Below are 14,452 nucleotides of genomic sequence, written 5' to 3' on the forward strand. Positions count from 1 at the left end.
AGGGCATAGAGGAAAAGACTCAGGACATGGGTCCCCTCATCCCACACCTAACAATGCCCCTGCTGCCAAATAAAAGAACAATTGCCCTAAGAAGACTTTGTGCAATGAGACTGCACAGCACTGTCATAAGGAGCTTCCCTGGTGAAGCTAACACCACAAGAGAACCACTTTATTAGAGCCATACTTGAAGGGCTGCCTGACACTATATTTACCTACCTACACATTAATATCTTTCATGGATTCTGTGAGCGGTCCCACCAATTAAAAGTGAGGCAAGTGTTTACCAGAGAAAAGGGTTTCTCAGTGATGGTGCACCAGTTGCTGGACACTGTCCCCAGAGAGGTTTCCCTGACATCTATTCAGGGCCCAGCGTCAAGGGTAGGCATGGGTGATTACCTGCCAAGGGCCCACACCCCACCATGGAACCACAGACAAAGGTCTTCTGGAGTTTCTCCTCCTCTTCACCATTCAACCTGCTTATTCACCTGCCTTTTGTTCTGGCCCTTGCAATGGTAGTGATGAGAAGGAAGGAGTGGATCCCCCTGACTAAATGCTCACAAACTCTCTGCTTGTCAAGCAAGTGAATGGTAGCAATGATGAGAGAGAAGATGAGGAGCAAGAGCAGCTGGTGGCTATGGTGGTGAGAAAGTAGATCCCCTGAGAGAGGGCCCCCCATTGACGGTGTCTTGCTCAAGGGTTTTCAAAAACGTAGAACCAACACTGCATCTATTTATTGCCCTTTTGGCAGCAAAGACCTTCTCCATGAGACCCTGCCAAAGGAAGTGAGGCAGGTGGCTACTAGGAGGAGGGCTTTCTCTGCTGTGGCACCCCGGTTGTGGAATGAGCTCCCCAGAGAGGTCCGCCTGGCGTCTACACTGTACTCCTTTAGTCGCCAGCTGAAGACCTTTTTATTCTCTCAGTATTTTAACACTTAATTTTAACTTAATTTTAAATTTTATTGTTCTAACTCTGTATTTTAGTCTTATATCAATTTCTGCTGCGTGGTTTTATCCTGGTTGTGCTTTTTATACTTTATTTTGTAATTGTGCTTTTAACCTGTTGGTTGTTTTATTGTGGTTTTAATTTTTGTCAACTGCCCAGAGAGCTTCGGCTATTGGGCGGTATAAAAATGTAATAAATAAATAAAAATAAATAATAATAAAATAAATTATTTTCCAAAACCTTTAAGATGAAACGTTAATCCTGCTGACAGTTTTGTTCGACTTCGATGATGTTGCGGTTTTTATTTTTTATATTTAAATTTTCATTCTTTTACTGTATTTTTTCTGTTCTGTCCTGGTAATATGTTTGAAGGGTAGCATAGAATACTCAGCATTCATAAATATAAAATAATCCAGGTGTGTGTGGGATAATGGTACCCGGGCTAACCTTTTTGTCATCTGTAGTGATACTAAGCGGGCCTGGATTCAATTTTAAGAGAACTGCTGTTTATTGCAACCTGTTTTTGTTGGAGAGTAAGGTTCTGACTGACATGTTAAATATAACTATTTTATGTACACCATAAAGCTATGGGTGAGGGAAAATATCTGTAAGGGTCTCAGATGCTATTTATAACATGAATGGAAAGGCCTCCACCCTAACTTTGGAACTGCCCAATTGACCATAACAAATGAAGCATTCAGAACTGCCATTTCCTGACAAGTTTTTTTGGATTATGTATATGTAATATTTATCTACATGAAAGAAAAGTGCCAACTGTGCCTTTCCTGAGGGGGAAAAACACATTGCACTTTTACAGAGCAGAAGGAAATTAACATCAGTTAATTGGTCCGCTGCAAAGGTAGCTGTTATTTTCAGAAGTAATTTTTTTAGGGAGAAGACAACTTAATCAGGAAGCTCCAGTTTGCCAAGGGAACTGATGGATAAGTAGACATTACCACAAACCTTTGAGCACACTTCACATAGGGTCAACTTAATACTTACACGTACATATTAACTCACGTTTTTATGTGGACAGAATAAAATCCTCTTCATTGGAGGAGCTGGTGGTTATTTTTCTAGACTTAAGAAAGTGAACAGAATGTTCATATGTGATGCCAGTGACTCATTCAAGGCTGGCTGTTGTGGCCTTATTTCCACACATGGAACTAGAAAAGTTTCTCATATTTACTAGCCATGCTTTAACCGAGCACCAGTTCTGAGTATAAAACAACACCTCTTGGCATTGAATTTTAATGGGGCAGCTTTCAGTGTTACATTTTCTCATATTCTGAAAATATGGGGAGGGGAATGGACACTAAATAGCTGCAGGCTCATATATATTTTTATTGTGCTAATGGCCAAGCACAGATCTTATCTGTGTGGATGAGGGAGAAAACACCCTAATTTTTTTTTTATCAGTTTCACACTGTGTTGCAAATACACATTGCATTTTTGCATTTCTTCTCTGGCCAGAGACTGACAGCTTCTCTCATACACATTGGCCCTGTTCAGAAGACACCTTAAACCATGGCTTTAACCACAGTGAATAAGGCTTTTTGCCTTATTCAGCATAGTTAAAGCTGTGGTTTAAGGTGTCTTCTGAACAGGGCCGTTTTGTGTGCGTGGGAGAACTCATGATTTATAGACATTCATGCACTTCATAAGTAATGTGACACACATGTTTATATTTAGGACTTTTCCTAAGTACAAAATGTCCTGCACGCAATATCCTTTAGGTCCCATTCATATATTCTTATTTTAATGCTTTATATGCACTTTGAAACTGATAGGCAAGGTGATGCGCATGATGCAATACTCCAAAACAAAGCAAATGACCAATAATAGTTCAATACAGAAACAAATTTTTAAAATGTGAAACATTTCGGCATAAATCACCAGCTTCCGTCAGAAATAAGAGTAGGCTGCAATAACACTTATAAACTGAGCCTGAGCCAGAACCCATCAGGAACTGTATGTGCCACGGACAGTCATTTGTTTTGTTTTGGAGCACCCTGAAGCTGTAATGTTTTATGCGCAAGTCTTTCTGGGTATGCCATGAAAGACTTGCTGGAGAAACAGGGACAGTTACCACTCAGAGGCACACGTTTTTGCAGGGTAGACCAAAGGCTGTTCATGTGTCTCAAAAACAGTGGACTTTCTTTATAGCATTTTTGCTCTTTGTCTGAAAAGGCTCAGAGCGGCTTAAATGACTTCAATATCAAACAAAACACTCCCTGCCCACAAACTTACAGCCTTAAAGACATGACACAAAAGAAAAAAGGGGAATGTGAGAGAAGAAGGGGGAAAGCAAACTCAGGCACCATGAGTGATAAAGTTCTTATAACAACCAGCTTGAATGGAAACAGCTGAGGGAGTGGAACAGGCGTCTCTGCAGAGCTGATGGTGAGGCCCTACAGTCCTCTATCTCCCTCTGCTACAACCTGATGGAACAGCTGCTATGAAATGACAGTTGAGGGTGAAGCCAACCTCAACTCTCCCTCTTTTGGTTACCATTTTTTTACAAATTATTTATTTATTTTACAAAATATTGGTACTTATCCCTGAATGCATATACCTATGCTTTATGCTGGGTTAAGCGCTCTATGCTTCAATAAGTATATATTGTACAAGTGGAGGAGTTACCTGATCATGAGTTCATATTTTGAAATCATTGTGCGATATCCAGATAATTTGCATATAAAACCAAACAATATATGATTATTGTGATCACATTATTATTACCAAAGCCAATTTCAAATGGACTGGATTGCTTATGTGTGTGCTTTTATTGATTTAGTGTTTTTTGCTTTATTCACTTCAAAGACAAATCCATCTCCTACTTATTTTTCTCTTAAGTCAAAATGAGTGCTTGCTATGAAAAACCAACATGTATTTTTGTCCACTCCTCACTAGTGTTTTATTAGCTAGTATTAAACATTTTATGAAGACAGAGCCTTAGAAGAGCATCTGTGATCAACAATTCTTATCGCACTACAAAATGAACGCATTTCTCTATCTCCTTCAACATACTGGCAGGCTGTTAAATCAGCATGCATATACAGAAGTTTCCTGTGTGGGCCCAAATACACTCTCAATGATTTTTTCATAATGAAATCAAATTAGAAGTGATGGGAATATCTTTCACAGTTAACAGGCATTTCAGTAATGAGTTTATCCTGAGCTTAGGGCCGCCTTCCCCAAAGTGTCCTCCAGTCTGTGTTGGACTACAACTCCCATAATTCCCATGCTGCCTTAGGATGATCCAAATAAAGGAAACATATTAATTTCCACCATAAGGCAGGGTGAGATGGCCAAACTCAGTGGTAAAGTTTGAGACATCTGCAAAGACCAGCTCATTGTCCATAATTTTCAATTCTGGAGGATGGTGAGAGGCAGGAAGTGAAGGGCAGCCCTGCTAGCTTGCACCAACATGGAAGGAGGTCAGGGGCAGTTTTATTTATTACATTTCTATACTGCCCAATAGCCAAAGCCCTCCGGACAGTTCCTGGAGTTCTCTGGCAGTTCTTTTTATTTTCCAATCTTCCCCTGCCCTAGTTAGTTTAAATGGGAAGGCAAATGCCTGTGCTAGCTTGAGGCCCAATACTGGGGCCTGTTGTGATAATAACAATCACTTTGGATACAGCAGATCCAAGGATCTACCTAGCCTGTCTCTGGGACACTATCTCAGGGCCAGGCAACATCACCTCCTACTCCTGGTGGACTTCCTCTCTGCTGACAGAAGAGTACATCCACCCTTTTCCTTCCAGCCATTGGTTACACCTGTATAGTTACATGTATATTTTTACCACCATGCCCCCAACCAATGTCATTTGGATTTTCTCCTGCCACTTTTGATTCTTGGGTTCTGTTAAAGCTCACCCTATGGCTTCGGGAACTATTACAATTTGGAGTCTGGTGCATATACACATCATGAATGAATCTAGCCACTGGCTGGTACCAATAGAATGGATTATTATTGTATATTTTCCAAAGCTCTGACTTCATCAGGATGAGTCTCTTAATGCAAAAAAGCAAGATACTTTTCTATGATAGTCATCAGCTTGTAGAGCCAGATTGTCTGAGGTTCTCACACAGCCATTAAACATTCTACAAGCTACAGGATAACAGGCACAAGGCCAATAGTTAAGTTGGAGCCCTCCAACCTTATGCCAAAGAACCACACTGAACAATGACCAAAGTATTCAGCATCATGATGTGGGTGGGTCACCTTATGGTCATGTGAATCATCCCATAACCAGATGATAGCTACCCTGCCTGCGTAGACGTACTTCCACACATGAGCATCTGTAAAAAATTAAAACAATACTGGTGATGATGCATAAGGGAAAGAGACTGTTGTGTTCCTGATTGCTTTTGCACACTCCTATATTTCTCTGTAGTGGCACCCACCATCTGGAAAACACTCCCTTGTGTAGCTTGGGAGGCAGAAAATGTGACATCTTTTAAACACCTCCTGAAAACACACTTGTTCACCCAGGCTTTTCCTGGGCTGTAAGTAAATTATGCTGCTCCATTTTACGGCTCCTTATTATTTTTACTGTAGTTGGAAGTGTTCTTAATGCTGTTTTAATGTTGTGTTTTTAATATATTTTACTACTGTAAACCACTGAGATTTTATTATATTCAGTGTTATATAAATGCCACAAATAAAATAATAAATATTTCCCTTAGAAACTTTGCATTTCACTGCATTAAGAAAACATCCATTTCAATTTTAAAAATATGACTGTCTTTATATAGTTGAAACAAAGGTCTATTTTCCAGGGTTGAATATAGTATAGTTTAATACATTTTAAAAATGCCACATAAAATAGATCTGTGCTAGTAAATATAGTCAAGGAAGACAGACAGAAATTAATCCCCTTCCATCACACCAGAAAAATCTGCATTCTAGTAATGAAAGATGCTGCTAGTGTTAGTAATGTCATTAATTTGTAAACCCAAACCTCCCCAAAGGTTCAAATGAGGCAATGCCTTATTTATTCATCTTTGTAACACATGTGATTTGCATTCTCACATTTACAGGACAGCAGGAACTTGAGGCTGAGGGACAGTGACATATCTAACCCTGTCCTATGATTCATAGCTGAGATAGGACATGAACAAAGGCCATGCCATTTGGGCTCTACTTCAGTCATGGGGCAGTATCCAATGGTGTCATGCTGCAAACTCAAATAGCACTAGTGGAGTTCTGCCAAATCTTTATGTTGTGCAAGCAGTTGTGCAAGTGTAATGCACAACCAGTTGCCAATGGGTGGTGCAAGCATAATGTGTAACTGCTTGCAAAAACTACACTTGCGCAAATGTAACTTTGTTTGCACATAGTTTGGAACTTAGTTTCCATTAGCACAATGTCATTTGCACTAGCGGAATGATACAGTTGGATACTGCCCATAGCATCCTCCATTTTTGTGGAAATATACACTAAAACGTCACCTACTGTGATGGCAGACTTGAACAGAATTTCCTAACTTGCCTACTTTAAACTCCTGATTTTAAAGTACCTACATCTGCTTTATCATTCTGCTTTTATAATGTACAGGAATGCACTGACCTCATAGTAATAATATGTACGGCTGCTCACTTGATAAATCAATCACTAACAGAAGTACTCATAATTGCCCTCTAGAGTTTTAAGATATCCTTTAGTGGAAAATAACAGAAAACATACATTGTACTCTAGCAGTCTGCATATTATCAATGTATCAATAAATTCAAGAAACGATATTTAAATATTATTTTGTTAAACCAATACTCTGGTAGGCTGAGTTTTTCAGATCTTATTCGCTGAGCAGGGCACAGTCTGTGCAAGGATTATTTTTATAATGCCCAATTCTGTAACCATTAAGCAACTGTGCATATGTTCAATTCTGTTTTTCATAAACTTGCATAGCACATCCCTATGCATGTCTACTTGAGTTAAATGGGACTTTCTTGTATGTTGTGTATACATGGATACTATACTCCTTTGGCCCTGCACCCTCTACCAAACAGCAGCTGATTGCTCCGAGAAAGGGAAATTCAAAGCAGGGGAAAGCTCTTGTCTCTGATCAGCTGCTGATAAGAGATTTATTTATTACATTTCTATACCGCCCAATAGCCGAAGCTCTCTGGGCGGTTCACAAAAACTGGGCGGTTCACAAAAACCGCCCAGATATGAGCTTTTCTCTTCATGGCAGAGATAGTGGGGCCAGAGGAAGAAGCTGCCAGGCCAGATGGGGAGGTAGAACCCCACCCCCTCCCACAGGCCTTATCAGGCTGGTGGGCCAGAGGTTCCCCATCCCTGATGTATAGGATTGTGGTATCCAAAACCTTTTTTTAAAAAATTGCTGCAACAAGAAATGTAACACCGAGCATAAAAAAGATAAAAGCTGGATAGGAGTAAGGAGAAGTCGATATGCAAGCATTGGGAAGAAGGAGCCGCGGTGTTCATCGGAATCTGTTTGACTATCATGGGAGTCATTGTCAGAGATTTTTAAAAATCAATTTAATTCTTTTAAAAATATCAAAAGAAAGTTTTTAAAAATATTTTTGTGAAGTCCGTACGAAAAGCAGCAGAAGATAGATTCCTTATTATATGGATACATAACAAAAGAAGAAAAATAATCAAGTGAAAGATTTTCATAGCTGAGACATTTATAATCTGTTTATTTAGCAAAATGTGTTTGAGACGATGTTTTTATTTTCTTCAAGGCATACAATAATAAACCAGTTCTGCAGTTGATCCTTATTTTTTTAGGATTCCTTGGATTTGTCTAGGATTTAAAAATTAGTCCCATGATTGTTGCAGGCAGGAGTGGCACATTCATCAATTGCAGAAGCAATGTTATTTCAAGAATTTCTAGCTATATATGGGGCTGGTGTCCCACAACTGGAAGGGGCAAGGGCCTCATCTATCAGCTACTCCCACTTAGTCTCCCCTGAGAAAGACAGAAATTCCCACCCATAAGCAATTCAACAAACATGTTCTCCGTCCTCAAAAGACTCATCTCTCTCTTAATCCTGGACAGAGTCTCTGTCATGCAGCTATGTTCTTAACCCTGCCTTCCTAAAATGCAGTCCTGGCTTTCTCAGACAAACTAAGATCAGATTCATATATTTTAGCCTTCCCCAACCTGATGCCCTCCAGATGTTCTGGACCACAATTCTTATCAGCTCCAGCAGCATGGCCAATAGTCAGGGATAATGGAAGTAGTGGCCCAAGATATCTGGAGGGCACCAAGTTGAGAAAGTTGACATCTTTGGTGACTGGCAGAAGATTGTGAGAACTGATTTGACTGAAAAGCACTTGAGCCCACAAAAGTTCTGTCTGTGGTGGCTTGTTCTATATACTACAGTGTGCAAGTCATCATTTGATGCTGCAGTCATTTAAAGGATGGCATGCATGTATTTGCCTTAATTGTCCCATTGGAGAATTTCTTTATGAGTGCAACTAGGATGTGCATGGCACTGGCCAAGCAACATGAAGTCACTGCTGTTCCCTCCCCAAATAAATGGGAAAAGGACAGGAGGCAAGGGGAATACCTGTAGAGGTTTATGATGTCATGATTCACCATTTAAGGATATGCACACTTCAGCTCTTGATGCTCCAAGAGCGCTCAGTCAACCCAGATTGGCTTTCTACCTCACATCGTTACATTGGAAGGGAGAAGGATCCCACATGCTAATGACCGAGGGTGGAGACAAGGCAAGGCATCTCTTAGTGGTGACTAAGAGGAGACAATAGATAGCTACACTGACAGAAAGTGTTATTTATAGCAGTACTGTTGTTTCAAGACAGACAAACAGTGACATGTTTAGCCTGGAGAAGAGAAGTTTGAGGGGAGACATGATAGCACTCTTCAAATACTTAAAAGGTTGTCACACAGAGGAGGGCCAGGATCTCTTCTCGATCATCTCAGAGTGCAGGACACAGAATAATGGGCTCAAGTTAAAGGAAGCCAGATTCCGGCTGGACATCAGGAAAAACTTCCTGTTAGAGCAGAACGCCAATGGAATCAGCTACCTAGGGAGGTTGTGGGCTCTCCCACACTAGAGGCATTCAAGAAGCAGCTCAACAACCATCTGTCAGGTATGCTTTAGGTGGATTCCTGCATTGATCAGGGGGTTGGACTCGATGGCCTTGTAGGCCCCTTCCAACTCTGCTATTCTATGATTCTATGAAAGAATCTGAAGCTCACATTGTCACATTCTCTTCATATAGTAATGTCTGTCTTAGTCAAAAGGATGAAATCCATTGGTAAAAAATGCCATTGTGTGTATCAACAGTCAGTTAAAATGCTGTTAAAACATTCCCATTCCAGTTGTACTTTTTTTTTAAAAAAAAAAAAACTAATTATGAAACAAATGAATAAAAGAGAATTTTGCTTTTAAAGAAGAAAATGCAATGCCACACATTTGAGTTCAGAACTTTACATTCATTCATAACACAAATCCAACTTGACCCGTATCTAGGTGGTACTTTTAGAAATGTTTCCAATGACCCAATGCCCATTAATTTTACCGTCTCTGACTGCAAGAATTCAATCATTCCACAGCTGTTTCCTGGAATGTGTCAGAAGAGAAACAAAACATACTCTGGCCCTATCAGGGTTAATGCTTTGCATAGTTGCATATAACCATAGAATGGTCATGTAGCTGTCATGGTGTTTTTTGTTAGCATTGTGACTGGGAACAAGAAGAATACAGCCATAATAATACACAGCTGTCAATTAGCAAGATCGCATAAAGGCATCTTTGGGCATGCAGGCTCTTGGCTTTCTGGAGCCAAGTGAGTTGCATTGCCAGCATGACGAAGAAAATAACTATGTTCAGAATGAGGAAGAGTCGGGTGTAAGATGCTGACATGGAAGGAGCACTGCTTCGAGCAGTTGCCAACATTTGTGCCAGACCAGATCGGCCTTTGATGGACACACTGTTTTTGTGTTTTCCGTAGGTAATATCTGCAAAATCCAGGAGATCTTTCATTTCCTCATCTTCATCCACAGGCAATTCCTTTTGGGCCAAAGTCTGTGCCTTTTGCCGAACTTTTTTTTCATTGACTTCAATCTGTGCAAAAATGTCAGGGCCAGCATCAACAAACTTATAGCCTTTCGCCACCTTTCGGTTCCTCTTTGCCCTACCTTGCTGCTGCTGCTGCTGCTGCTGTGAGATTGCAAATATCCTGTCAATGGCCTCCTCTGTCTGCCTTTTATCTGAAAATCGCAGCAGGCGCTCAGCTGTCTTTCTGAAGCTGTCTGTATTACGCACGCGGGAAAGTATCTGCTTCTCTAGCTGCTGGAAGACAGGCTTGAAATGCTGAAGCTTCTGTTCTACTATCCCACTGTACTCTCTGATTTCTGATACTGGGGTGCTCCTAATGGCAGAGGCCCGGTCAAAAAGGACCTTTTGGCGGTCTGCAATAACTTGTGCAAAGACAGAGCGGCTTTTATCCTCACCAGTCCACAAATAGACAGCATAGGCGTGCTCGCCGGTGGTTATGAAAACATCCAACTTCTGGGAATTCCCATGGACGCTGAAGCTCTGGACTTCTATGGAAGGTCCAATGAAGAGGTACACAGCTCTGGTGATTGGGCTACGCAGGTGAGTAGTGACGTTCACATAGTTTGTCCCATTGTAAGGGTAACCTCTGGGATACATTCTTGAGGCAAGCACAGCTTTTTCGCTGTAGCCAGTATCATCCATCCAGTACATCTTGTACATCCCATCCCGTTGCCTAATGAAGGCCCCATGGACATCATCAATAACAGTTTCTTCAAAAGGCACATCCACATTGTGGAAGAAGCTGGTAGCTGCCTCCAATGGACTATCCTTGTCAAGGTATATTTGGTCCACTAGCAAGAGAAGCTGGGGATGGATAAGGAATAGGTTTCTCTGCAGGCTTCTCAACTTAAGTTTGGGGTTGTAGGCACCCACTCCTTCACCCCTGATAAAGATGATCCCGCTTCTTTCCATAGCAGCAACCACTCTCCCCTGGCAATCTGCAGCCAAGTCATGTTTATATTTCAACCATTTTGAGGAGCAATCTTCAGTAACTTGCCCTTCCCACGGGTAGAAGCAGCTCTTCGATACGGCTGGAGAAAACATCAGCACATTGTTTAAAAATGTATATTTTGGTCCATACAGAGCTTCTGTTATGAAAGGTACACCGTTGGGGGCAAAAGTAAAGGAGTTCTGATCTGGGTGTTCGTGACCGGCATTGAAGTTCCTCCAGCCTTTGATCCAGTCTTTGTACTTGTTCCGGTGAACGATATCATATATTGCACGTCCTCCCAGCTTTCCTGATTTGAAGGAGAGAAAAGGCCTGTTGATTTCGGCAGGCAGTGCACTCCCATAGGTTACAACTCCCCAGTCCTCAAAATAATGCAGCTTTGGAATCTCGTAGTCTGGTGGAGGTACAAAACCCAGGCTTGGATCATACCTTACAAAAAAGAAAATGGTTTTACGTTACAGCAATCACATCAATTATTGATCTGTTTTTGTTTGTTTTCTGATCTCAGAAGTCAAATCCTTCTTAGGAGTTAAATATTAATACGGAAGAATATCCTATTCTTTAATAGTCCTTAGTGAAGCAAACCGTTTTGTTTATGCAACAGGGAGGGATTACAGTAACCTGCACTGCAGCAAGGGGTGCAGAACCGCTTTCACCCTGAGGGCCAAATTCAATTCCAGAGAAGCGCTCAGGGGCCATGTTCCAGTGATGGGCGAGACCAAAGGGGTGGAGCCAAAATACCAGTATATTTTAGCTTGAAACTCTTACTGCCCGTAACTAAGTCTTAGGAGAGGAATTTCTACCCTTTACAATGGGGAGCAGGGCGGGAGGGGGGTATACAAAAGCTTGGAAACCACCAAATGATCCGTGTAAAGTGGTTGAGGCCAGGGAAAGGGGCTGTGACCTGGGAAACCCCTAGGGCTGCATTTGAGCCTGACATTCTGCAGTGGGTTAGGCTGCAAACCTTCCCACAAAAGTTAACAATTCTTTACTCACTTTCCTGAGAGCCTTATTGGACTCAATGGTCCTTACTTTTGAGTAGACATATATAGGATTACCCTGTTAGGTTTCAATTGTATGCATCTTTTCCAGAGAGTGAGCCCACTGGATACAATGCAGGACCCACTTATACAGCATTATCAAGTTATAAACCTTTTCATAGACTACAGAACTTAAATTCTCCCTCAATGTAAAAAGGTCCCTATGGACAGAAAACTAGCATTGCATTGAGAAGAGTTCAGGCTAGCCTTTCCCTAACATTCTATATTTCTAAATTTCCATTAAAGGGGGGTTGAATAAGTTCCTGGTGGAGAAGGCTGTTAATGGCTACTAGTCATGATGGCTACGTGCTATCTCCAGTATCCAAAGCAGTAAGCCTGTGTGCACCAGTTTCTGGAGAACATGGGTGGGAAGGTGCTGTTGCACTTGTGTCCTGCTTTTGAGTTCCTAGTTGACAGCTGGTAGCCACTGTGTGAACAGAGTGCTGGACTAGATGGACCCTTGGCTCTTCTTACGTTTTAAATGGAAGGAAGTTATTCTTTTTTGGGTTTTAGGTATCAAACAACTGGGCATGTTCAGCCTGGAGAAGAGAAGACTGAGGGGAGACATGATAGCACTCTTCAAATACTTAAAAGGTTGACACACAGAGGAGGGCCAGGATCTCTTCTCGATCCTCCCAGAGTGCAGGACACGGAATAACGGGCTCAAGTTAAAGGAAGCCCGATTCCAGCTGGACATCAGGAAAAACTTCCTGACTGTTAGAGCAGTACGACAATGGAATCAGTTACCTAGGGAGGTTGTGGGCTCTCCCACACTAGAGGCCTTCAAGAGGCAGCTGGACAACCATCTGTCAGGGATGCTTTAGGGTGGATTCCTGCATTGAGCAGGGGGTTGGACTCGATGGCCTTGTAGGCCCCTTCCAACTCTGCTATTCTATGATTCTAGGTGGCCAGATGCAAGAGGACAAAGATCCTGCGCTTTTAATAGCTGTGTAGAAGAGAGAATCTCAGAAGGCGTAGCTTGCATGATATGCTACATCTGCTGAAATTCCCTCTTCTGCATCTGGGCACCCTAGGATACCCCAATACCATTTAGTTACTACTAGCAGATGGAAATCTCTAATGCAGAGCTTCTAATAGTATTGCATTTTAAAAATACACATATTTTTTCATTTTAAAGAGAAAATGTATATTTCCCTTATCTCCTTTATTATTTATTTGATTTATTCCTGCATTGATTAGGGGGTTGGACTCGATGGCCTTCTAGGCCCCTTCCAACTCTACTATTCTATGATTCTATACCTCGCCTTTCCACCAAGAAAATGTTGCCCTGTCAGTCTTAACTATGGATGCCTGGTAGAAATTTCACTTACAAATACGTTATTTGATAATTATTACTTGCAAATTATTAACACACTTTAATCCTCTGCACACTTTCCTTGGAGTAATGCCCTTTACATTCAATAGGACTGACTACTGAGTAGATTAGCATAGGACTGCACTGTGCATGGACTGAAGCAGTAACATGGCAGGAACTTCTGAGTCCTGCAGAAGACAATACATATCTGTCCCTCCTGCAGCTCCTGCATTGTGGCCCCGCAATGCCACTCTGTAATACTGAGCCTTTCCTTCACCTTCAGTGGATACTGCCTTCACAATTTCAAATTTTGTTTCTTTTACATCAGGGAGAAATCTGAAAGTTAGCTCTGTTGTTTTAAATCTGCAATTGTATTTAAAATCTCTACGTTTTGGTTTGTATTTTTATACTGCAGTTTAAGCTTTTACATATTATATTGTATTTCATTATGCATTTTGTGGTTTTAATTGTTGTGAACTGACCAGAAAGCTTCAGCTATTGGGCTGTATAGAAATGTAATAGATAAATCAGTGAAGGTGTTAGAAATTTTATCTTTAAACCACATCAAGAAGTTAATTCCATGCCAGAGCCAGATGGTTCCTAGTTCATAAACAGAGTACAAAACCGCCCCGTATAGGTCACTGATTAAGGCTTTGTCTCATACCAGAGAAATTCAGTGTGAAGAGTGCACCAACGCTGTCCTTTGGATGGAGTCCCTGGGCCTTCAAGCACCCGGTTCCTTCTGATTTGATCTGCCAACCAATTTCCGCTGCCATTGCGCATAACGAATTTATCTAGGAACACCAATTGGCTCTCTGGTCCATAAAACCAGTTGTAGTTGGAATCTGCAATAGCAACTGTCCTTTGGAATCCTAGGACAAAAGGTTGAAAACAAGCATATAAGTAAATAATAAATAAACAAACAAACTAACATTGTGTATCTAAGTACAGTGATGGAACTGGCCACTAGAGTAAGAGGGAGTATAATAAGGTACTATCTAGCTATGTGGTAGGGCTCTAATAAAGAGGTTAAAACAAGATTTTGTTTCTAAACTCTCAGCTTAGTCAAGTATCAGACTATTGTCTTGGTTAAATTTACACATATTAGAACATTTGTAGGATATGTATTAAGAATAGTTGTCT

The 14,452-nt window shown here is 41.1% G+C and overlaps 1 protein-coding gene across 1 annotated transcript; it reads right to left on the reverse strand.

Moving 5' to 3' along the window:
* Positions 1-9,285: 9,285 nt before the first annotated feature.
* Positions 9,286-14,184, reverse strand: LOC134397794 (dermatan-sulfate epimerase-like). Its single transcript, XM_063124757.1, has 2 exons — positions 13,974-14,184; positions 9,286-11,383 (listed from the first exon to the last, which is right to left on the reverse strand). Exons 1-2 carry the CDS (start codon positions 14,090-14,092, stop codon positions 9,619-9,621), a joined length of 1,884 nt encoding a protein of 627 aa, XP_062980827.1. The 5' UTR covers positions 14,093-14,184; the 3' UTR covers positions 9,286-9,618.
* Positions 14,185-14,452: the final 268 nt, after the last annotated feature.

This window comes from Elgaria multicarinata, chromosome 4, assembly GCF_023053635.1.
Source record: "Elgaria multicarinata webbii isolate HBS135686 ecotype San Diego chromosome 4, rElgMul1.1.pri, whole genome shotgun sequence".
Lineage (NCBI taxonomy): Eukaryota > Metazoa > Chordata > Lepidosauria > Squamata > Anguidae > Elgaria > Elgaria multicarinata.